The sequence below is a fragment of the Monodelphis domestica genome, chromosome 3 (assembly GCF_027887165.1).
Source record: "Monodelphis domestica isolate mMonDom1 chromosome 3, mMonDom1.pri, whole genome shotgun sequence".
NCBI lineage: Eukaryota > Metazoa > Chordata > Mammalia > Didelphimorphia > Didelphidae > Monodelphis > Monodelphis domestica.
The window spans coordinates 476,920,762-476,943,915 of record NC_077229.1 but is presented as its reverse complement, the minus strand read 5'-3'; the positions used below and the strand labels follow the sequence as shown (position 1 = coordinate 476,943,915).

At 37.9% G+C, this 23,154-nt stretch overlaps 1 protein-coding gene across 10 annotated transcripts in view; it reads right to left on the bottom strand.

The window, feature by feature from the left end:
* Positions 1-9,475: 9,475 nt before the first annotated feature.
* The window catches only part of RHOBTB3 (Rho related BTB domain containing 3), a 113,859-nt gene continuing 100,180 nt past the window's right edge, over positions 9,476-23,154 (bottom strand). For 4 of the 10 annotated variants that reach the window (XM_007487250.3, XM_056824675.1, XM_007487251.3 and 1 more), the window contains one exon: positions 12,278-13,035. In XM_007487250.3, coding sequence (XP_007487312.1) covers positions 12,800-13,035 — 236 coding nt within the window. In that variant the 3' untranslated portion in view covers positions 12,278-12,799. Of the gene's footprint in view, positions 13,036-16,411; positions 16,537-23,154 lie in introns of those variants that run through there. The other 6 variants (XM_056824676.1, XM_007487253.3, XM_007487256.3 and 3 more) reach the window with 4 other exon arrangements.

Below are 23,154 nucleotides of genomic sequence, written 5' to 3'. Positions count from 1 at the left end.
ATAAGTACTTAGCACCTTTTTGTATTAGATCTAAAAATAGACCACCTAGCTTAGGGTTTTTGCTCCACTATGAGTTGGGAACTTTTCATTGTTCAATCAGGAGTTTGCAACTTTATCTTCCCTTAAGGCACTGTCTGAGTAGGGTGGAGTAATTTTAAAAGTTCTTAATACATTCCTGATCGAGTACCTCCATTGTTAAAAATGGGGAATAGCTTAATTAAATCTTCTGAAGTAGAGTCTGAGCAGTTTTAAGATTCACAGAGTGAGATGGTATAGGAGAGAGTGTGCCTCTAGGTGTTGGGAGGTAGGGAAAATGTTTATACTTTATGATATATTTTCTCAGTAAAAGCCAATTGATGCTTATTTTAAAAATGGAACTGGAGCACTAATCCTTGATTAGTAGGAGGAATATAACAGAATTGGAGCTTAAGCCAATAGCAATACAGAAGAATTATCTTTACCCATTTATACACACACACACACACACACACACACACACACACACACACACACACACACACACACCCTCAAGGCTACCCTTGGAGTAAATCAGAGTATCATTACATTTGCCAGTCATAAACTAGTCATAGTCCTGACCTCTGCAGTCCCAATAAATATACTGGCCCTTAGAAGCAGCTGCAATAGAAACACAGCTGAATTTGAAACCCTTTACAAAAGTAGAGACAAGTACTTAATTCTTTTCTAAATCTTTTTCCTTTGATGCATACAGGTATCATCTCATCCAAGCCTTCACATTGTTTCAAATCAGATTTCTAAGCACACTCTTATTACCACATGGGATAACTCCCTTGCTTATTCTTGCACTTTGAACCTTAATAAGTCTATATTAGTTCATTCTGCCCCCTCTCTTTTTCTCTTAGAGGAGCATCATCTATATTTTATCTTGTTTTCCCTCAAGAGGCATAATGTCATTCTGTGTAGAGAACTAGCTTTGGAGCCAACAAGAATAGGATTCAGAACCTGCTTCTGATATATACTAGCTGTGTGATCTTGGGTAAGTCATTTAACCTCTATTTGTCTCCATTTCCTCAAGTGTAAAATGAGTGTAATAACTGCTCTTCCTCTCAAGGTTACTGTGAAAACCAAATGAAATAATAGTTATAAAAAGTACATAGTGGCTGTAAAGTAGACCTTTAATAAATGCTTATTCTTTATCCCTATTATTTTGTCTCCTCCCAACACCAGATCAGATTTCCTATTTCCCCTAGTATCCCCTCTCTTCTTCCTCCATTCATTGGGTAGAGGGTTTTTTGTAGTCTTCTGCAAATTCTAGTTTAAATTCAACAGAATTTCCAGAATCTCTATAAAACTTCATATATATATATGTATACATATATATATATATATGTATACATATATATATATTTAAACCCTTATCTTCTGTCTTAGAAGCAATACTAAGTATTGGTTCCAAGTCAGAAAAGCAGTAAGGGCTTGGCATTTGGGGTTAAGTGACTTGCTCAGGGTCACACAAGTAGGAAGTATCTGAGGCTAGATATGAACCCAGGACCTCCCATCTCCAGGCCTGGCTATCTATCTACTGAACCATCTAACTACCTCTGCTTCCCTTTTTTTAAAAAACCTGTCTGACCTCCCTATGACTTTCAATAGCGAGGTACCTTTTTCTGCTCTCACCATAGGGAAAATTCAGGGAATGAAGGTCTGGGTCTAGTGAATTTTCAAGTTGTCCATTATTGTATAGTCAGGAGACATACCTTCTCATGTGTTTTCTGCTCTGGATGGTTTGGTAGTAGTTTTGACAGTGTAAACAGAGAAATCAACTAAGCTCTGAATTGTGACCTCCTTGTTTATTTATTTGCCTTAACACTGTGTTGACAGTTTTCTGTTTTTCTTAGATATGAACATGGGAAACAGGTTAGTACATACTATACTCAGAGGTCATCACTTATTTATCTTACTCTTAGAATGTTTTGTCCTGGCGATAAGGAGACTCTCCTAGTACACAAACATCTGGCAGATTTCCTAAAGCTTAATGTTCAGTTTAGGACACTTGGTCTAGGTGAGTATTTATTTTTCATATATATTTTTTCATATATTTCATATATTCATATATTATAGAAGATACAATGCATATTAGGGAAAATTACTGAGTATTCCTGCGTCTGGGATCTGGGCCAGAGATACCATCTAGGCTGCTGGATTTTGTGTTTTCTTTTCCTTGGGAATCCCAAGGAATATCTTTTTTTCCCCACATAATTTAATTAGTAAGTGAAAAGACAAGGGTTCTTTACCTGTTATTGATCTGGCCCCCTGTGGGGCTAAAGAGAGATGGATAGGTTGATGGACCACCTCTTAATTAGCTATCACCAATTAAAGACGTCTTGTATTGTTCAAGGGAGCTCCTAAGATGCCTGACCCAGCTTGGGTTGTCCCTGGCACAAGAGAGTCATGGAAACCTTTCTCACTTTATCAGTTATGATGCTGGCCTAACTGATTAAATCTGATTTAATCAATGAACACATATTTTTACCCCAAAATCAATATTTCAAGATATTTTGATTGTAACAATTTCAAGTCAATAATTCAACTAAATTCAATAAGTATTTATTAAATTATGGCACTGTGTGTGTGCTCTCATCTTGCAGAATCCTTAGAAGTATAGGTGAGGAGGGAGAATATTTCAGGCTGATGTCAAATGGATGAGAGTTAAAGATACAGAGAGATGAGGGAGCTCTTCTGAATGCATGGATTATTTTTTTTAGTGAAGAATATTTGTCAAGAGAGTTAGGGAGGGATGCCATGTGAGGTCTATGAAGAGAGAGGTTTGGCATAGCCAGTGGGATAAATGGAATAGAGAATCAATAAGAGTGCTGTTATGAAGTCTCAGTTGAGATTAGTAGAGAATTTAATAGTAGATACAATCAGCATGGTTTCATAACTGGTTTGCTAAGTATGAATGTTAAAAACTGTAAATGCCAAACACTGTAAAGGTTTTGGACAAATTGTAAATATAATTTTAGGTTTTGACTTAAAATCTAAATAAGTGGTCGCCATAGGAAATTCCCAATATGAAAAGTACCCAAGTCAGCTGGGATTTGTGGAGATTTTAATTAATATAAATGAAGGAATTAAGGGAAGGAGTGTGAGAATTAATTGCTCTGGCTCAGGCTTAACTAAGCCTAGGCCACAATGGCCTAAGCCTGAGCTTAAGGGAGAGTGAGTCAGTCTTTATCACTCACCACAAGATCATCTCCAAGCTGAGTTCTTTCACTCTGAACTGAAATCCTCTCCAAACTGAATTCAATTGCGAACTCCATTCAAATGCCTCTCACTTCAACTCCGAACTTCAACTCTTCCTCAATTACCTTTTTACCCCTTTCTTTTAAAGAAATTTTCCCTTATGTCACCTCCCCTAAATTTTCATGTCTACCAATCATAGTAGACACTTTTTTTCCAGGACTGCCCATTCTTAGTTCTCATCTTCTTGTGTTCTCACCTTCTCTGGTTAGATAAAATCCTCTGAGTACTTTATACCTCTTTTGTTAAGCTTGCCTTTTGTAAGTTGCTTGACCTTTTAGGAACTAATTTAACCTTTATAGGTACTTAGCACTTTTTTGTATTAGATATAAAAATAGACCTAGCTTAAGGTTCTACTTTACTATAAGTATGAGTTAGGGACTTTTCATTGTTCAATCAGGAGTTTGCAACTTTATCTTCCCTTAAGGCACTGTCTGAGTAGGGTGGAGTAATTTTAAAAGTTCTCAATACATTACTGATCAAGTACCTCCATTGTTACAATAGGGGAAAAACTTAACCAAATCCTCTAAGGGTCTGAGCAGTTTTAAGATTCACATAAGGAATTGAGCAGGGGCAGAGAAGACAGTATAACTAGACTGGTGATGGCCTAGAAAAAGACTGAGGGGAAGAGGAATTGGTATCTTTAGGGAGAGTACAGAACAGAATTGTGGGTAAGAAAAATGGAATAAAAAAATTACAATTAGCTAAAGGAATTGATGGCCTCAATAAACAAGGAACACTTATGGGCAAGAGCAAGATTAAATTTATGAATATCTCTGTGTATGGTTGAGGTAAACTGGAGGAGCAGGTCAAGGAATTAGAACCCTTAAGGGAACATAATATATCCTAATATGAGAGTAGCAGTTGGGGTGAACTCACTGATAAAGAATGGAAGGAAAGTTCCTCAAGATGGCTTAATGAGAAGAGGGCCTAGCTCTCTAATAACAACTCCAGCAAAGTTTAAAAAGAGCACCAGACTAAGAAATGATCAAGAAATCTAAGCTGAAAATACAGTAAGTATTTTGCCGGTCCAAATGGAGGTGGGGAGGGGGGTGGGGAAATATGGACCATTGTCTTCAGGAACTACAAAAAGGGATCTAGCCAGCAAAATAGTCTCTTAACTCAAGGGGGGGTAATTTAAGGAAACCTGGAATCTTCAGCCTTGTATTTAGGGCAGTATCTGATCAGGAATTTCTGGGTCCTAAAACTGTGTCATTCTGACCTCTAATTGGGACTGAGAAGTTACTAAGAAGAGGGAGACACTGAAAGAAGTGGGGAGCAAGGAGTATACAGGCTCCCCAGTGAGTAGAAGGATAAGAAAGTATATACAGCATTGGGAAGGACTGAGAGGGAAGTGGTGTCATCAGGAAGGAGTCAGGTCTCATTGAGTGACAAATATGGAAGGTGTGAGAAAAGAGGGTTTAAGATGAAAGGAAGTGTTTTAACTACACAGTAAGCTTTACAGATGGCACAATTTGAAGGGCCAGGCAGAGATGGGATGATAATAGAGTCATCAAAGGAAGAAAGAATGTGGGAATCAAAAGAACAAGAAGAGATATTGGTTTTTAGTTTGGAGAAGGGCCACCTTGTCATTAAATCTTGGAAGAAAGGAGGTGCTAAGATCATGTGAGGTTATTTGTCATAAAGTCTTATGTTAAAACAAAAAACATTGTAAATAAAAAAACAGGCAGCTTTTCTTAGCAAGTTCTAGAAAGTAAACTAAATTTCTAAACTTTCTCTGAGATCATTAAGATCATTAAGAACTCCAAACCATCTCCTCCCTCCCCATCCCTTTTAGATGATTGTGCGTCCTTTCTTAAAACAAAAAAAAAATGCCCATGTTTTGAGTTTTGTCCTCTCCTATTCTATATCTTAAAATATCTTTACTCTTATCCTTTGCTTCCATTCCTGAGAATGAGGTATGTGGTTCATTTTTTTCTGTTTAGTTCACTTCGTTTCTCCTAGTTTTCCTCCCTATCTGATGGAGCCTCTTCATGGTTTCCTTTACTGGATCCTTTTACAGATCATGCCAACTGTAGGTTTCTCACAGGGTTCTATCTTGGGTTCTCTTCTCTTTTCCCTCTATACTACTTCACTCAGATCTCATCACCTCCCATGGATTTAATTACTGCTTCTGTAATGATGACTCTCAAACCCACCTATATACTGTCCCAACCTCTCTTGTTCAGTCATATCAAACTCTTTGTGACACCATGAATTATACTATTCATAGGCTTTTCTTGGCAAAGATACTGAAGTGGGTTGTCATTATATTCTTCAGCTGTTTAAGGCAAACAGAAGTTAAGTGACTTGCCCAGTGTCACTCAGATCTTCCTGACTGCAAGCCCAGCAGTCTATTCATTGAGTCACCCAGCTACCTCTCTGTTGTCTCATAGATCCAATTGTTTTTCAGATATCTTAAGTTGGATGTGCAGTAGACATCTTTAACTCAACATATCCCAAATGGAGCTCATCATCTCTTCCCTTTAACCTTCCCCCCTTTCACCTTCCATATTACTGTAGAGGGCAATGCCATCATCCCAGACCCTGAGGTGCATCACCAAGGAGTCATCCTCTTTTCACTCTCACATCCACCATATCTAATCCATTCCATCTCCAGTTGATAAGCTAAAGCTTATCCACTTTATCTTTACAATATCTCGAAAATATGTCCCCTTATCTCCTCTGACACTGCTACCTTTCTAATATACACTTTCATAGTCTCATGTCTGGATTCTTGCAATAACCTGAAAATGGTTCTGCCTGCCTCAAATCTCTTCCCCACTCCAAACCTTCCTTCAGTCAGCCAACAAATCGATTTTCCTAAAGTGCAGGTCCAACCATGTCACCCCTGCTACTCAATAAACTTCAGTGGCTCCCTATTGCCTCAAAGATCAATACAAACCCTCCCCCCAACCCCCTCCCACCCCACCTTGTTGGGTATTCAAAGCCCTTCATAACACCATCCCTTCCTACTTTTCCAGTCTTAATCTTACTTCCTGCTTTGTACTTTGATCTAGGGACATTGGCCTCCTTGCTGTTCCATGAACAAGACACTACATCTCTTGATACTAGGCATTTTCTCTGGTTGTTTCTCATGCTTGGAATGCTCTTCTTTTTCCTCAGCTCTCCTGATTTCCCTGACTTTAAGTTCCAGCTAAAATCTCCTTTTCTTAAAGAAGCCTTTCATAACCCCTCTTAATTCTAGTGATTTCCCTCTGTTAATTCCTTTTTGTCTTTTATTTAGCTTATTTGTATGTATTTGCCTACTTATTGTCTCCTCCAATAGACTGTGAGCTCCTTGAGGGGGCTGTCTTGCCTTTTTGTTCCCCAGAGCCTAGTACAGTACCTGGAACATAACACTTACTAAATGGTTATTAATTCATTGATTGATTCTACTTATCTAAGTTATCCTTTACTTGTACCTTTGATCCCATTAATTCCCATCTCTTCAAGAGCTTGCCCTCTCCAATCGCTCCATCTTCCTCTCATTTTAATTTCCTATCTACTAGTTCCTTACAGGCTCCTTCCCACAGGCTCATGCCTTTCCTACCATTAAAAACCCTGAATTTGATCCTACTGTCATCTTAAGGTATTTTCTCCACTGCCTTATCACTCCTTCAGTTTCTACCCCTTCCAATCTGGTCTTCTGACTTCTCTTCTCTTCAAGGTTTGAGACTGTTTCAACTGATACGTCTGAGGATTTTATCTTCAACATTTCCGCAACTTTTGACTAGTCAGTCCCTCCTGTATACATCTTCCTCCTTTGGTTCCCATAACATAGCTTTCTTCTGATTCTATCTGACCACCAATTCTCTGTCTCCTTTCCCTCCAAGGCTATATTCTCCCTTCTTTCTATCTAGTTTCTTCTCTCATTATTCTCTTTCTACATGGTGTTATCACCTTAGTTGCTTAAATGATCACCTCTATGCAGATGAATTCTCAAAGACATGTGTGAATAAACCCTAATATGTGCACATATGTATATATGAATATGGTTGGTGGTTGTCATTCATATTTGAAGGGGACCAAAATGACATCACTGGCAATGTCTTTTGATTCATGTGTAAAATTGGATTTAAGTGAGGCAGAGTTGCTCCAAGTTATTGGCTCCATTCTGTTTTCCAGAGTCACTAAAGTCCAGTGGCAAGACAAAAGATGCAATAGATAACCTTGAGTATTTCACAGCATTTATTTATACTACCCTGATAGCCAGAAGGAAAGGCAAACTATTATTCACCAAGGAAACTATCACCAAGAGTTGGCCACATTGAACAACAATAATCAGAACTATGATTTCATAGGTATAGGGAAGTCCTTGTAAGTAAACCCCCTTCTATTGCAGATCAGCAACTGATCCTTGACTTAGCATTTCAGAGTAGCTTGGGGCACTGGGCTTTTAGTTGGATTGCCTTTCACATAGCCAGTATATCAGAAACAGATATGAATTTGTGTCTATTTGATTTCAAGATTCACTCTCTTTCCAGTATGCCATATAGCTTCTCTAGCCACATCATTTCCCTATTCCAAAATATTTGGTGGTTCTCTGCTGCCTCTGGGAAAAAATATAAACTCCTCTAGCCTGACATTTAATACACTCCACAATCTTACACCAACCTACTTTTTTGGCCTTTTCCTCCCTCAGTATTACTTTCCATGTACCAGCCAAATGGCATCACTAGCTATTCTTCCAACTTGACATCCCATCTCTCCATCTCTGTACTTTAATGCAAACTGTCCCTCATGCCTAGAATGAACTCTTTGTTCATTTCTGTCCTCTTTTTTTTCAAAGCACAACTTAAGTATGACCTTCTCTGAAGCTTTCCCTACTTCCTTACCCCCAACCTAGTTTGTTAATACTGTGTCCTTCCTGAAATTTTCCTAAACACATGATCAGATCTTTCCTTTATTTCATTAGTTCATTATTCATTTTGTATTCTTCTTCTTCTTCCCTTCTAACCTGTCCAGCTGTAAAGCCCATGCTGCTACAACTTAAATGCTCTGTTTTCTTTCTTAAAAAGTCATCTTAGTCCTAACTCTGCGAGAAGTTTGTATTTATGTTTGGTTTTCCCCATCTTCTGTTCCCAGACAACAAAAAATGCAAAAAGAAAACATCCTCCCCAACCAACAATAAATGTGAAGCTATGCCTTTGACAGTTATTATGATACTAATGGGGGTTATCACAATTTTACACCCTTATCTTATCTGACCTTATATGACCACTTTCTCTCACCTTGTTTGCTTATGTCCAGTATAGATAGGAGGGATTTTTTTGTTATAAGACATATACATTTCATGCTAGTCATTTAGTTTTGCACAAATTTAAAACACTAAAGAATAGCACCTAGACATCCCCAGTCAGACAGACAGACAGACAGACAGACAGACAGACACACACACACACACACACACACACCCCTACCTTTTTTTTGGCCAATTAAATTAGGATCCACACAACTAAACACCTATTCCCAGACTGCACGGAGATAGGTACTTTGTTAGCTACAAAGATAGTCCCTGTCCTCAAGGACTTGTTAATCTAATTGGTCTGACTTTGACATCATTCTGAGAAGGGATTCACAGGCAGCACCAGACTGGTCTATTTACCAAAAGATGACGAGACCTAGCAAAATGCTATAGTATGTACTGCATACAAGAAGAGATGAAAAGCAATGTGCCCTAAACTATGATGCAAATGAGTATCAATGTAGAGTATTCCCAGGCCTACCATTTGTATTTAAAATAAATGTCAGTGTATAACCCAGCACCTGGAGGGGGAAGGAGACAAATTCAATCTAACTTAGGAAAACTTGTGTGGAAATTTGTTATTATATGTAATTGGTTATATAATTTAAAATAAGATAAATGTCAGAACCTCTTTGAAAGACTCAGAACTCTGACCAGTGCAATGACCAAGCAAGATTCCTATGGACTCATGATAAAACAGCTTCCACTTCCTGACAAAGAGGTGAAAGATTATGTGCAGATTGAGATTTTTTTTTTAAAATATGACCAATGGAGGAATTTGTTTTACTTAATATATGTGTTTGCAACACCTTTTTTTTCCCAAATGGGGTGGGAGAGGAAGGGAGTGATAAAGAGAAGGCATTTTCACGAACTGAGAAATAAAATAACATGCAGTTCATTTTAACCTGTAAACAGCCAAAGTAAAATAACACAGTATAGCAAATGAAATTTGTTTTTTTAGAAAAAGTTTATTTGTTACAAAATGTTAAATACTAAAACTAAAAACATATAAATTCAAGTCAGTCTATATTAAAAGACAAACATACCCTTCTGTTTGTGAAATTATTGAAAGTCTGAAGTCAATGCATGCCTTAATGAAATAAAAATAACTCTTTAAAAACCTTTTAGTCTAATAGACAATGAGTGCAGTGTGTGTGTTTTTAGATACAACTGAACTGTTAAATCTAACCTGGAAGGTAAAGTTACTGTATTCTCTGAACATCTTCAGTTACCCAAGACAAAGTCACTGTGCTGGTTAAGATCAAGTATCTTATGCTGATGAATTCAGATGCTGTTATTAAAAATTCTGTTTCTCAAGTCTAATCTCCTCATTGTATGAACACAATGTAGTAAAGAATGCACAAAGAATTATATAGAATGGGTCTGGACCAGAAAGAAAAGTCCTTGGTCTTACTATATGCATTATTATCTTCTCTAATTAAAATGATTTGTTAAATATAGCCAATATCCTAAGAGAAGCTGAGATTAGCTCAAAGCTCCTATTTAACTAGATAACTTTCTTATACACACAAGTTAGAACTTATTTTGAGTAACACTCATTTCCTCCAAGGTATTTTATAGGCATTTTCAAATAAATTTTCTTGTGCTTTATTCCCAACCTTTTAAGAATTTTCTTCATTTGGAATGATCCCAAAGGGATTTGAAGCCTGCCTGCAAACTAATTAAAAACTGAGTTGATTACTGATATGAGTGCCACATCTGGATAAGCTGGTACAGTATTTTCACAATAAACCCCATGTTCAACACCAATAATTCACTTCCATGTTCAACTTTCTGCTCAAGATCAAATACAATTAAATAGATGTTTCTGTTCAATTTCCAAGAAAATTTTTACTTTTTTGTGATCCTTCATGCACGATTTTTATTTTCTTAATTTTAAAGTCACTGACTTAGAATTTAAATGATACCATTTCTATGAGGGAGAAGGAAGCGATTATGAGAAATGAAATGCTTCCTTGTCTACAGACATCTAAAATCTTCTACATCCCCAGACTGGCAAATAGAATTGATCTATGGACAATTAGCTCAAGGGATTTCAATGAAAAAAACAACCCCAAAATGTGCCCCCATCATTTTTCCAGGCACTGCTCAAACTGAGATTCAGTTTGCTGGCTAGATGTTTGCTGGGAGATAGCACATCCTATGCATCCAAGGGATGGATGGATTTTTGCTATTTTACTAAATTTTATACTAAAAACTTCTTTGTTCACAGGTCTCTTCTTGATTTGTAGTCAAAGAAACTAAAAAGATTGTAGGAGATTAAAAAGTAATGGGCCGGCCAATAAAAGACAATCTGACTCCCTTCAAACTTGTGGGTTTTATCGATACATCTACTGATACATTTAAGGTAGAAGTGAAACAGTAATTTGTCCATCTCTCCTACCACTATTTTCAGTGGATGTAGGTCCCAAGTCTTCCCTTTGACTTGTATCCCTTTCTTTGAACTATTTGTTTTTCTTTCTGCCTCCTTTGTTAAAGAATCTTACTAATACTCTTCACATAGTCATTTAAAATTAGGCACACAATCTTAGTTTTTGAGAAGGGTTCTAGTCATCAAAGCCCCGAAGCTGAGTTACATGTAACTAAGGGCCCAGACACAGCTCAAGCTTAGAAGATTATTTACAATTTTTAAAAAATCTATTGTGCATTTCTTAGTGAAAACATTAGGAACTACCTTTTGCCTGTAAATGTCTTTAACACCTTTACCTTTCTAGTAATAGTTGTTTTGATCAGTTTCACACTTGTGGTCATCTGCTCCAAGAAAATGAAGTTGTAAAACTTCAACAGGTCACTGTACTCTCATACTTACCTACAAAAGGTGGGCCTGGGCTGCCCTATCAAAACAGGGCTGAAGGTGGCACCTTAGTGAAAGTCAAGTCATTCTCTACCATAAAAACTTCCCTCCAGCACTCCCCTTTCCTCTCCTTTAATATTACTGGAAAGATTCTTCTGAAGAATGGAACAAGGAAAGCAAGAGACATTGCTACATTCCCTGTCCCACTGGGAATCCACTTGGAAGCACCAGAGGCCCAAAGAGATGAGGGGGTTGAAGAAAAGTTGGGTAGCTGAAAAGAAAAACCTAAAATATCCCTTCATGATGGCTCACTTGACACAAATATGAATACAAATGGCATTTCACTTTCAAAACCTCAAGCACAAGTCTATGTTTCTAGGGCAACTCTTAAGGCAGCTCCAAATGGAATTAGCCACAGAAAATTTTTCAATGTCCCCTATTTTAGCATGACCATTAGATATAATGGAATTTATGTTTACTAATACTATGCCACTGGTTTTACAAAAACTAAATTGTTTTAAACATTTCTTACCCAGAAGTTTATAATATTTCTGAACTGCCAGAGGGTTTTTAAAAGAAATGGCTGCACAGCAGCTTTCTAGACTGGGATAAAACTGTATTCTAGCCTATAGTGTATTTTGATCCCTTTTAAGACCACAAGAGTAGTTATCTCAAAGAGAACTAACAAGCACACACTGTACTGCATTATTGTTTGTTGAACAGAGATGTATTGATTTCTGCCCTCACTAAAATTTTACTGGTGCCCACAGATCTTCCAGTCTTCATAATCAAATAAAAAATATAATCTTCAGGTTACATTACTATGCAACGACATTTCCGGGAGTGAACATACTTCCTGTATTCTGCAAGTTGTTTCAAATACATGTTGGATGGCCATCTGTGCATCTCAACAAAACTGCGTTCTTCCGCTAAAAGTTTTAGGGGGGGAAAAGTGTTAGATATTAAATACTTTAACAAAAAACACATACATGCAACCAAAGGGTCTAAAAGTTCATTTCAAATATGTTTTAAAAATTGTTCCTTCAAGTCTGCCTTAGTTTAAAAGAGTTCCCCTAAGTCTTCCTTTATAACGCTGCTATCAGGCCAAGAATAATGACAACTCTGCTACGCAATACTTTTCAGTTTTACAAAGCTTTTTTTAAAATAAGAAGTGTGTGAGTTGATGCAATGTCAGTATCACCATACTATTTTATAGTTGGAAAACCAAGGTTTTGGGAGACTAAATGGCTCACTCAGGACTACACAGGAAGTAAGTGTCTGCTAGGGCTCAAACCCAAGTTCTCTTGCGTATAAACAGGCCAAATGATACTCTGGCTATAAAGAATGTTCTTGGGGGATGCTTTTCAGATATAAAGAAGGAGGAATGGAGAAATCCTAGAATGATATAGAGATGATAAAAACCAAACAAACCAGGAACTAAAAAACTTGGGTCCTGGCTAATAGTTAACTTTGCACCAAATATCTTTCACATTGGGAAGAAACAAAACAGTGCTTGGTGGGGAAATTTTATCTTGGTTTGGGATTTTTCTGCTTTTCTCTGGGCTTCTGATGAAATCTGAGGTAGCTAGCCAACCCTTAGTAAGAGAAGGAAAGGGGAGATAATGGCTGATGAGCTGCTCAGCAGAGAAAAGCCCACTTGTAAGGGCTTTTTGGCACTCAAAAGCATATGGATCTAGAAGGAAGGAAAAGGAGAAAGGGTAAAATTCATTTGGGGCACAGCATAAAAGCAGTGCAATGATGTAACATACAAACCAAGTGAATCACCAAGGAATGATGAAGGCTTCCTTTATATAATTGTATTTCTTTTTTTTTTTCAAACCCTTATAGTCTGTCTTAGAATCAATACTAAGTATAAATTCTAAGGTAGAAGAGTGGTAAAGGCTGGAGCCTTTGGGGTTAAATGACTTGCCTAGGGTCACACAAATGGGAATTATCTGAGGCCAGATTTGAAGCCAGGACCTCCTGACTCTAGACCTGGTATTCTAGCTACTACCTCATGTAATCATATTTCAAAAGATAATATTTTAACCTCAAGAACTGAATATATTTAATAATACCAGGGTTTTACTAGAAATCTAGATCCAGGGGAAGCTTTTGGAGACTATATAATTTTCTCTTATCTGATCTACTAAAACTGGAAATGTAAGAGAAAACTGTCTTAATTTAGCCCCACTCAGGTTCCCATAATTCATCACTAGCTAAAACCTACTTAGTAGCAGCAAGTAAGTTGAAGGACAAGGCTAATCTAGCAAAGCTCAACAGCAGTTATGCCTGCCAGCTGTTCAATTCTGCAAAGCCCTGGAAACCAAATCCAAAAGGATGTATTGTGGGTAGGTTTTAGAGATTGAGTTCACCTAGAACTTTCTGAGACATTCTCTCACCCTCCATCCCCTCTCCCCAACCCCCACTCTGTTTAGGACTTAAGAGAGCTAGGATTTAGAATTCAGATCTCATGATTTCTAGCCTAGAGCTCTTTATGTTTGTTGTTCAGTTGTTTCAGACATGTCTGACTCTTCCTGATGCCATTTTGAATTTTCTTTGCAAAGATACTGGAGTGGTTTGCCATGTCCTTCTCCGGTTCATTTTACAGATGAAGAACTAAGATAAATGAGCTAAAATAATTTAACCAGGGTCATACAGCTACTAAGTGTCTGAGGTAGAATTTAAACTCATGAAGACGAGTCTCCCTGTTTTGAAGCCCAGTGCTCTATCCACTATGTCACCTAGCTCTTTATATTAAAGGCAAATAAATGGTTGGGGTAAAGGACGTCATTGCTGGGCACTGTGCTAAGGAAGAAGTAAAGAAAGTGGGAGAAAAAGAAAGGAAGGATAAGTATCAGGGAAAAGAACAAAGATGAGGGAAAAAAGGAAGGAGAGCGAATAATAGGACTGTACTTCAGATTTAGGCAGATTTTATTTGCATTTTAGAATAATGCTTCTACTAAGTTAGAAATTTAAAAGTTGAATTTCATTCGCTCAGAGATCCAGAGCTGAAGAAATCTTGAGGTCATCTAATTCAAGGCCTTCTTGGCCTCATTTATGGGCTTGGAATTAGGAAGACCCAAGTTAAAAATACCACCTCAGATACTAGTCCTTGTATGATTCTGGGTGTGACTTAACCTGTGTTTGCCTAAGTGTTCTCATCTGTAAAAAATGGGAATAATAATAGTACCTATCTTTTAGGGTTGTTATATGAATCAAACGAGATATTTGTAAAGCATTTTGTAAGCCTTAAAGCACTTTATAAATTCTAGTTATTATTCGACATGACAAAAGTGAGGCCTAGGGAAATTTGGTAATGGATTCAAGGTCATACTGAGAGAAAGCACTCAAGGTAGAATTTGAGCTCTGGCTCCAAAGTGCTTTTTCTGCCATGTAAGATCATTTATGAATAAGGGCTATTTGTGGGGCAAAGATGAGGAGGAAGAAATGAAAATGGGGAAGAGGTAGCAGAAGAGGAAATTCCCTAGACAGAGGAGATAGAAAGGTACCAAGCCAAATCTTTACTGCTTTTAAATTTACCATTAATAATTCAAAGTCTAACAACAGATTTTAAAGCAAAAACAAAAAACTGGCATGTCTAAAAACAAAGCTTTGCAGAGGCAATCACAAGAACTTCCCTCCTGTCCAGGTTCCATAAGGTTAGTAGGTGAATGGTGGTGGACTCAGATCCTAGGTATTTTAGGTACCTGCCTAAGAAGTGCAAAGCAACATTAAAAATTTAACTATATTCTGAAGGTCACTGTGCAGTGCAACAGGGCTAGAGCTCAATTTTTGTTCCAAATCTTACAGTAAGAGTAAAAATCAAAGAATCTTCAGAGCTCTTAGTTTAACCTACCAACTGCACTTCTTCGGGGTTATTCAACTGTTGCTTTAAGATACACAGCTCAGAAATTTATGCTGGAACTCATTCTTTATAACATCATTACACAAAGTATACAATCTATGACCAACCTCTTTGCTACTGAGGATCTCCTTCAACTCAAGAAGGTTCCTTTTAGAAAGGTTAAAATGTAATTTGCAATTTAAGAGCTTAAGTATACATAACTTACAGACTTAAAGTTTTCATTCAACATTTAAGTTATACATTTCTGATTTTTGTTTCTAAATAAGCTAATTCCCTAATTTCTAAAATGGGTGAATTTTTATACCTAGATTTCATCCAAATGAAAAATAAGCTTTAATGTTTGAAAAATGCTTTACAAATTTTCTCATGTGATGCTTACAACTCTGTGAAGCAAGTGCTATTATTATGCACATTCTATAGATAGGGAAACTGAGGCAGAGAGAGATTAAGTGACTTGCCCAGGGTCACATAGCTAGTATATGTCTGAGGCAGAATTCCACTCCAGAAGTCAAGGCTTCTTGACCTCAAGTCCAAGGTCCTATTTACTACTTCCACTTTTAAGAGATGATTTGGTAATCTGATAATACATATAAATTATATATACATACTAACTGCTACTCCTTTTTTCATATCTAAACCATGATGGAAATTTGAGTTGTATAAGCCAAAACCATGCTATTTACCTAGACACCAAAAACAACACAGTTTTCTTCTGCTTGGGGACCAGTAACATTAACACAGTGAATATGACAATAATGACCTTTGATTTTACTGGAGTAGGAACATTCATTGATAATTCACAGTCTTAGGGAGACTGAAAAGTCACAAATTTAGATAGATATTTAGATAGAAGGATTCTAAAAATGATCCAGTCTAAACCCCTTCAATTTACAGCTAAGAAAACAGAGGATCGATCAGAGACTGATTCAAAGTAACACAGGTGAACAAGATGGGATTTGAACCTGGGTCTATCTTGCTTCAGATCCAGGGCTGTTTCTACCATACCATGCCCCTTATCTGCAAGGTTATAAAATTTCCCCGTGGTTAGGCAACTAGTAAGTGCTAGAGATCAGGTTTAAAATGGGGTCTTCTTGATTTTTTTTGTATGTATTACTTTTATTATAGACATAAGCATTTAAAAAGCAGCATTTTTAACATGTCCCAAGATTACACTATTTTGCATCTTTTTATTTTTGCTTACTTCTATATTTCACACTCATTCAGTGACTCTGCTTTCCAGCCATCTCTTCTTTGCTAACTTCCTCGCTGCTTTGGAGAAACTTCTGCCCTGGGTCCCCCACTCTCTGAGGCTGCCAATTTTTATCCCTACAAATTAGAACAGTGCTTGGCACACAATAGGTGTGCAATAAAAGTTTTATCATTCATTCAATTCACTAATTTATAATAAAATGTCTTGTTTCTGATAGAAACATGGTCTAGAGGTCAAAGGTGTCAAATTCACAGCTCATTTTAATCTGGCTCAACCTGATTAAAATGGGAAATGTTTAACACAATAAATTAAAATTACAATGCAACGTAACATTAACATCATGTTAGAGGTTTTTCTAATATGCTGCTCACAGGGATGTTTCTAGATGAGCATGACACCACTGGTCTGTGGTATCAAATAACAGATCTATGGGGGCTGTTTTTGCAATGAAAACCAAAGCAGGTCAGTTTTGGATTCTTTCCAAGGTGTCTAAAGTCATAAGAGTATCTTAGGCTGGCCCTAAGGTCATCTCATTTCTAAGGCATGTGCAATGGAGTGGAAAGACCATGTGATGGAATCAGGAGACCTGGGTTCAAATCACAGCCTACACAGAGGAGAATGTTACTGCTCTGTGAGAACTTAGTTCCCTCATTTGAAAAGGACAGGACAGTGTTGGGGTAAAGATCCCTCCCAGCATTAAATCCTTTGATTTGGATCCAACCCCAGCCTGGTCACTGACAGACTGTACATGTGTATGTGAATGACGCCCAAAGCCACCATTAAATAAGATCCTAATGTAGAACTCCAAGGATAATTAGAATATAGTCCAACAGTAGTATATCAGGGAGTGCCACTGCTAATTATGTAAAGAGGGCAGTGATCTGGGTAAACTGCCAAGAGGGTGGGTCATCAGCTGCCACACTGCTCAGTACCTCCTCTTCTCCTACATTTGGACATGCTTCTCATGGGAAGATATTCCCTTCATAGATTTAATCAGCTGTTGTTGTCTTAGAGCTTTGGTAGTGAGTGATATCATAATTACCAAGACAATTCTTGGCTGAGGGCTCAGAGTCAAAAAAAAGGAAAATGACTCATTCAGTATAAAAATTCATAGAGCAAAGAGACTCAGCCCTGGAATTTCTTGGCAAATGAGTTAACACCTTTGGCTGGGGAAGCTAGGACATGCTAAGGTCAGTTTGGGAGTGTGGGCATAGGGCACTTCCCCTTCTCATTGTTATTTTGCCAGGACAGTGTGAAAAGAAAAAGGAAATTGTTTTTCAGAGTAGAGAAGCTGAGAGGGGTAGGAAAATTTTAACCTTTGCGAAGATGAGAGGGGGATTACTGATCTACCAACATGAGCACTGTTAGGCTATCACAAGGAACAACTTGAGGTCCAAAACCCTTCAGTCAATAATTTAAGTACTATATAAAGAGATCTTCCTTTTCTTCTCAACATTTTGAACCACTATAAATAGAAGATTATAGGGCAGCTAGGCAGTACAATGGATAAGAGTGCTGGACCTGGAGTCAGGAAGTCCCAAGTTCAATCTAGCCTTGGACACTTACTAGCTGTGTGACCCTGGGCAAGTCACTTAATTGTCTGCCTCAGTTTCCTCATTTGGAAATTGAGAGAAGGAAATGGCAAACCACTCCAGTTATCTTTCCTAAAAAAATCCCCCCAAAGTCAGATACGACTAAATAACAATGACAAATAGAGGATTACAGTGGAGTTTACATGTGTTCCCTCCCCCCACATCTTTTGGCAGAGTTATCAGTACTGAACATCATCTGTTTCAAGCTTTGTTGTGTTCTTAAAGTATCACAAATACTGACAATGTGTGTTGGCAAGAAGAATATTCCCTATCTTTCTCAACTAATATTCTGTGACTTGGCAACTATGAAGAAGAAATAAAACTTCACCTCTGACACTTAATACCTGTGTGACTCTGGCCAAGCCATTTCATTTGACTTATGTGAACACATTTCCTTATTTGTAAAATGAGAGGGTTGGACTAGATGTCTTCTAATGTCCCTTCTAGCTCCAAATCCATAATCCTATGTTTACAGATTTAATATTCTATCCACTAGGTCATACTGTCTTTCTGTGAGATGATAAAGTATGATGGAAATGCCTTCCTCCCTGAGTTGGAGCACATGCACATAATGTGTACCTGCTTATGGTCTGCTAATCATATGATGAAGTCCACTGATTGGTTACATAGCTGGAAATGATGTGCCCTAGTTCTCCAGAGAATGGTTTGTCTTCTCCTTTCCTGGTTCTAGGAACACTATAAGGGGAAAGGCTCTTCTGATCTGAAGCTAACATGTGGTTTATGAAGACACATGCCTGTTCTTTGCCTCTTTGCATCTATTCTTTCCTGTTTTTAGTGAAGTAGACAGTGATAACCTTGTAAGCTTCCAAATTTCAAGAAAGTGATCACCAGAGTGTGGGAGCTAGAGTCTGCTGGGATTTGCCAGGGGTCAAGTGGTGAGGGGTGAAGTCCCAAGCCAGAGCTAACAGGCATAGAGAAACATCTACCCACTGATCAATGCCACATCTGAAAGTAAACATTGAGTTAGGGGTGAGGGGGGTGCTACATGGAAATGGTGTTAAGGCTGAGTTCATGCTCCTCTCCCTAGGGATTGAGATAGTATAAGGGAGAGGGTCCCTTTAAGTGTTCTTCTAGGAGAAGGAGAAAGGTTTGTACTTTCTGCTTTATCTTCAAAATAAACATGTTTTTTGAACTTAATTGATGTTAATTTGTTAAAACTGGTATATCAATTACTGTCTGGGAAGAGTGGGAAGAACTCACTGGAATGAGGGCTTGAACCAATAACTTTAGAGAAAGACATCCCCAGTTTCTCAGAGTTTATTCCCTAGAGCTATGAAGGTGGGTGGTATGGCCAGCTTCATTCTGGGAAAGCTACGTTGGGGCCACCGTTATGTGAACATTTTCATATACTTGAATACAGGATAACTCACTGCCCAGGAAGGCCCCTCAGTTTGCATCCTTAAATGTACTCTGTTCTGGCTTTTTCATTCCTTCCTTCCTTCCCAGGAAATGTCAAAGATTCATGATCTGATGTATATCTCATAACTCATGCATCATGCCACCTGCTTTTTCTTTATTGACACACCATGGAATATTTGTTTAAGAAGCTATTGAATATTCTTCCTGCCAACACCTATTGTAAATGCTTGTTGATATCTTAAGAAAATAAAAAAGTATGACACATATAGATATTAATAGCTCTGTTAAAAGGGGGAAAATACAATATTGACATCTCTGTTCAGCCTTGGGGGGGGGGGCAAAGATTTGACAAATATAAACTCCACTTTAATCATCCATTAGTAATGGTTTCAAATGTTTGAAAGAATCAGGAAAATCTTTTTTTTTTTAAACCCATCTGGAATCAATATTGTGTACTGTTTCCAAGGCAGAAGAGCAGCAAGGGGTAGCCAATGGGGGTTAAGTGACTGCCCAGGGCCACACAGTTGGGAAATGTCTGAGGCCAGATTTGAATCCAAGACCTCCCATCTCTAGGCCTGGCTTTCAATCCACTGAGCCACCTACCTGACTCCAGAAAACCCTTTTATGGCCAAATAGGACAGAAGAGGAGGTATTGAGCAATATGGGAGTGGATGACCTGTGTCCTATACTCCTATAGTTATCCCTAGATCACTACTCTCCTTCTATAATTAGCAGTAGCATTCCCTGCTAGGTTACTGTTTGACTTTATTTTTTCAACTGTCCCTTGAGTTATACACCAGGACTATTTAATGGCGGCCTTGAGGTCCATACCCACACATGTGCATGGACAGTCTGTTAATGAGCAGGCTGGGATCTGAATACACATCATATAATTTAATGCTGGGAAGGACCTTTGCTGCAACCTGTCCTGTCCTTTTACAAATGAGGGAACTGAGTTGTCACAGAACAATGATATGACCTGCCCCTTCTGTAACTATGTGAGCTATGATTTGAACCCAGGTCTCCTGACATCCTGTCACATGCTCTTTCCATTCCACTCTACATGCCTTACAAATGGGATCACTTTAGGGCTAGTTCAATATACTTTTATGACTTTAGTCATCTTGGAGAGGATACAAAACAGATTTGATTCGTGTGGTACCCCACGCTGCCATGAATCGTGTGGAAACAGTTACACCTTGGACCTTGGAAACCAATTACATTATTCACTTGGATCATGTTTCTTACAGAAACAAGGCATGTTATTATCAATGAATGAGCTGAATGAGTGAAAAAGTATTTATGTTGTGCCCAGCATTGTGCTATCAGAGGGGATACAATTGGCAGCCTCAAGTTAGGAGGTGGAAGGGACTCAGAGTGGAAGTTTCTCCAAAGCAGCAAGAGAGTTAGCAAAGAAGAGGTGGCAGGAAAGTAGGGGGCCACTGAATCATTGTGAAAAACAGGAATAAGGGGAACCCCCCCACAACAAAAGAGTATAATGGGAGGGGGGTTCTAAAATAATGATTTTGTTTTACAATAAATATTTAATGTTTTCAGTGCTCAATTTTTTCCCCCAAAAATGAATGTTTTGCTAAAGGACTGTGAAAAATGAAAAACAAAAGTCAAGTAGAAGAGGTTCATGGTAAGGAAACTGTTGAGCTCTTTTCATACCTTTAAATATAGGTCAAAATCCCAACTAAGAAAACCTCTGAAGGGGAAATTGAATTTAAGCTGTTCTCTCTTTTTCTGAGTCAGATAAAGTTGTTCGTAAATATCCTATGATCTTAGAGATTTGGGGAAAATTCAAATATTTTTATTTGGTCAAATTATAATATGGCATAAGAATAAAATGTAGAGGTAGCTAGGTGGCACAGTGGATAGAGAACTGAACCTGGAAAACCTGAGTTCAAATCCAGCCTCTGACAATTACTAGCTCTGTCCCTCAGTGAGTCACTTATTTTTTTAAATGTTTGCCTCAGTTTCCTCAACTGTAAAATGGGAATATTAAAAGCACTTAACTTTGCAGGTTTGTTGTTAGGATCAAATAAAATAATATTTGTAAAATGCTTGGTGTAATGATTGGCACACAGTAAGTGCTATACATGTTAGCTATTGTTATGATTATAATACTCCCTTTTCCCAGGGATTTCAAAACTATGTAAGCCATCTGTGCCAGGTTTTATTTCTATTTTTTAAATGAAGGATCAAAGACACCAGGGCATTGAGGGTGTTCCAGTCAGGGGCACAAGCTAAAATAAGAGGGCCCTCTATCTCAATTAAGTGTTTTGTCTATGCCTTCAAAGGAGAAGCCATCTCCTTTCCATTCTGACAGCTAATGGAAGCATCCTTTATCCTTGGAGGATGGTGACAGACTATATTTAAATAAATGGTCTTTTTTCTCTGCACAGAGATTTTCAACAAATATTTGTTGGTTTACTTAAATTTTTATTTTCTCAAGAAAAAAAAAACTACAATGTGTTGAGAATTAATAATATTCACTGAATCAACACACATTAAACAGCTCCTTTGTAGCAGGTACTATATACTAGGTGCTAGGCTCATAAAGACCAAGAACAATGAAATAAGTTCTACATTCAAGAAACAGACATTCTATTGGAGGAGACAATGTGTATTCATATAAGCATATACAAAAAAAAAGTTACAAAATGAGTAGGAGGTAGTTAAATACAAGAAAGGGAAGCACGAACAGGCTTCATGTAGAAGATGGTCCTTCAGTTGTGCCTTGAAGGAAGCCAGAGAATCAACGAGGCATTCCAAGCAAGAAGGATGGCTGGGGCAAAGGCATGGACACAGGAAAAGGAAAGTGATTGGTGAGGAATAGAAAGAAGGCCAGTTTGACTAGACTCTAAAGATCAGAAAGAATAATATATGAGGCTGTACAAGTAGGCTGAGGCTAAGTTATAAGTCTTTAAAAGCCAAACAGAGAGTTTATTGAATAGTAGTGACCCAGTAATATTTGAGCTTAATGAAAATCACTTTGGTGGTTATGTAGGAAATGGATTAGAATGGGGCAGAACTGAGGCAGGCAGACCAGATAGAAGTCCATTGCAAATGTCTAAAATGTCAGGTGGTGAGGGCTCCCACTAAGGTGACAACTATGCGAGTGGATATTAGGAGCTAGTTTCCAGAGATACTGTGGGGATAGAAAGGGCAAAACGTGGCAACTGATTAGATATGTGGAATGATGAGGTTAAAAAGTCAAAGGTAATACTGCAATGACAAACCTGTAGGACAAGAATGGTGGTACCTTCCATAGTCATTGAGAGGTTTGGTAGTTGGGTGGGATTGGGGGAAAAGATAATGACTTTGGTTTCAGACACGTTGAGTCAAATGACCCACACATGTGAGAATAAGAACTACTATTTATAAAAGGTCCACTCTGATAGTTATTCTATTTGCTTCTATGTTGCTGTTGTTTGGCTATTTCAGACTCTTCATGACCCTATTTGGGAGTTTCTTGGCAAAGATACTGAAGTAGTTTGCCATTCCCTTTTCCAGTTCATTTTATAGATGAGGAAACTGAGGCAAAACGGGTGAAGTGACTTGCTCGTGGTCACACAGCTGATAAGTACCTGTGGTTATGGATTTGAACTCAGGGCTTCCTAACTCCTGGACTGGCCATTCTATCCACTGTGCCACCTAGCCACCCTATGTAGTTGTCTCCTTTTTTTTAATAGTCAAACTCACTTGTTTTACTTTGTTTTGATATATTTCACATGCATAATTTTTGCTCCATACATC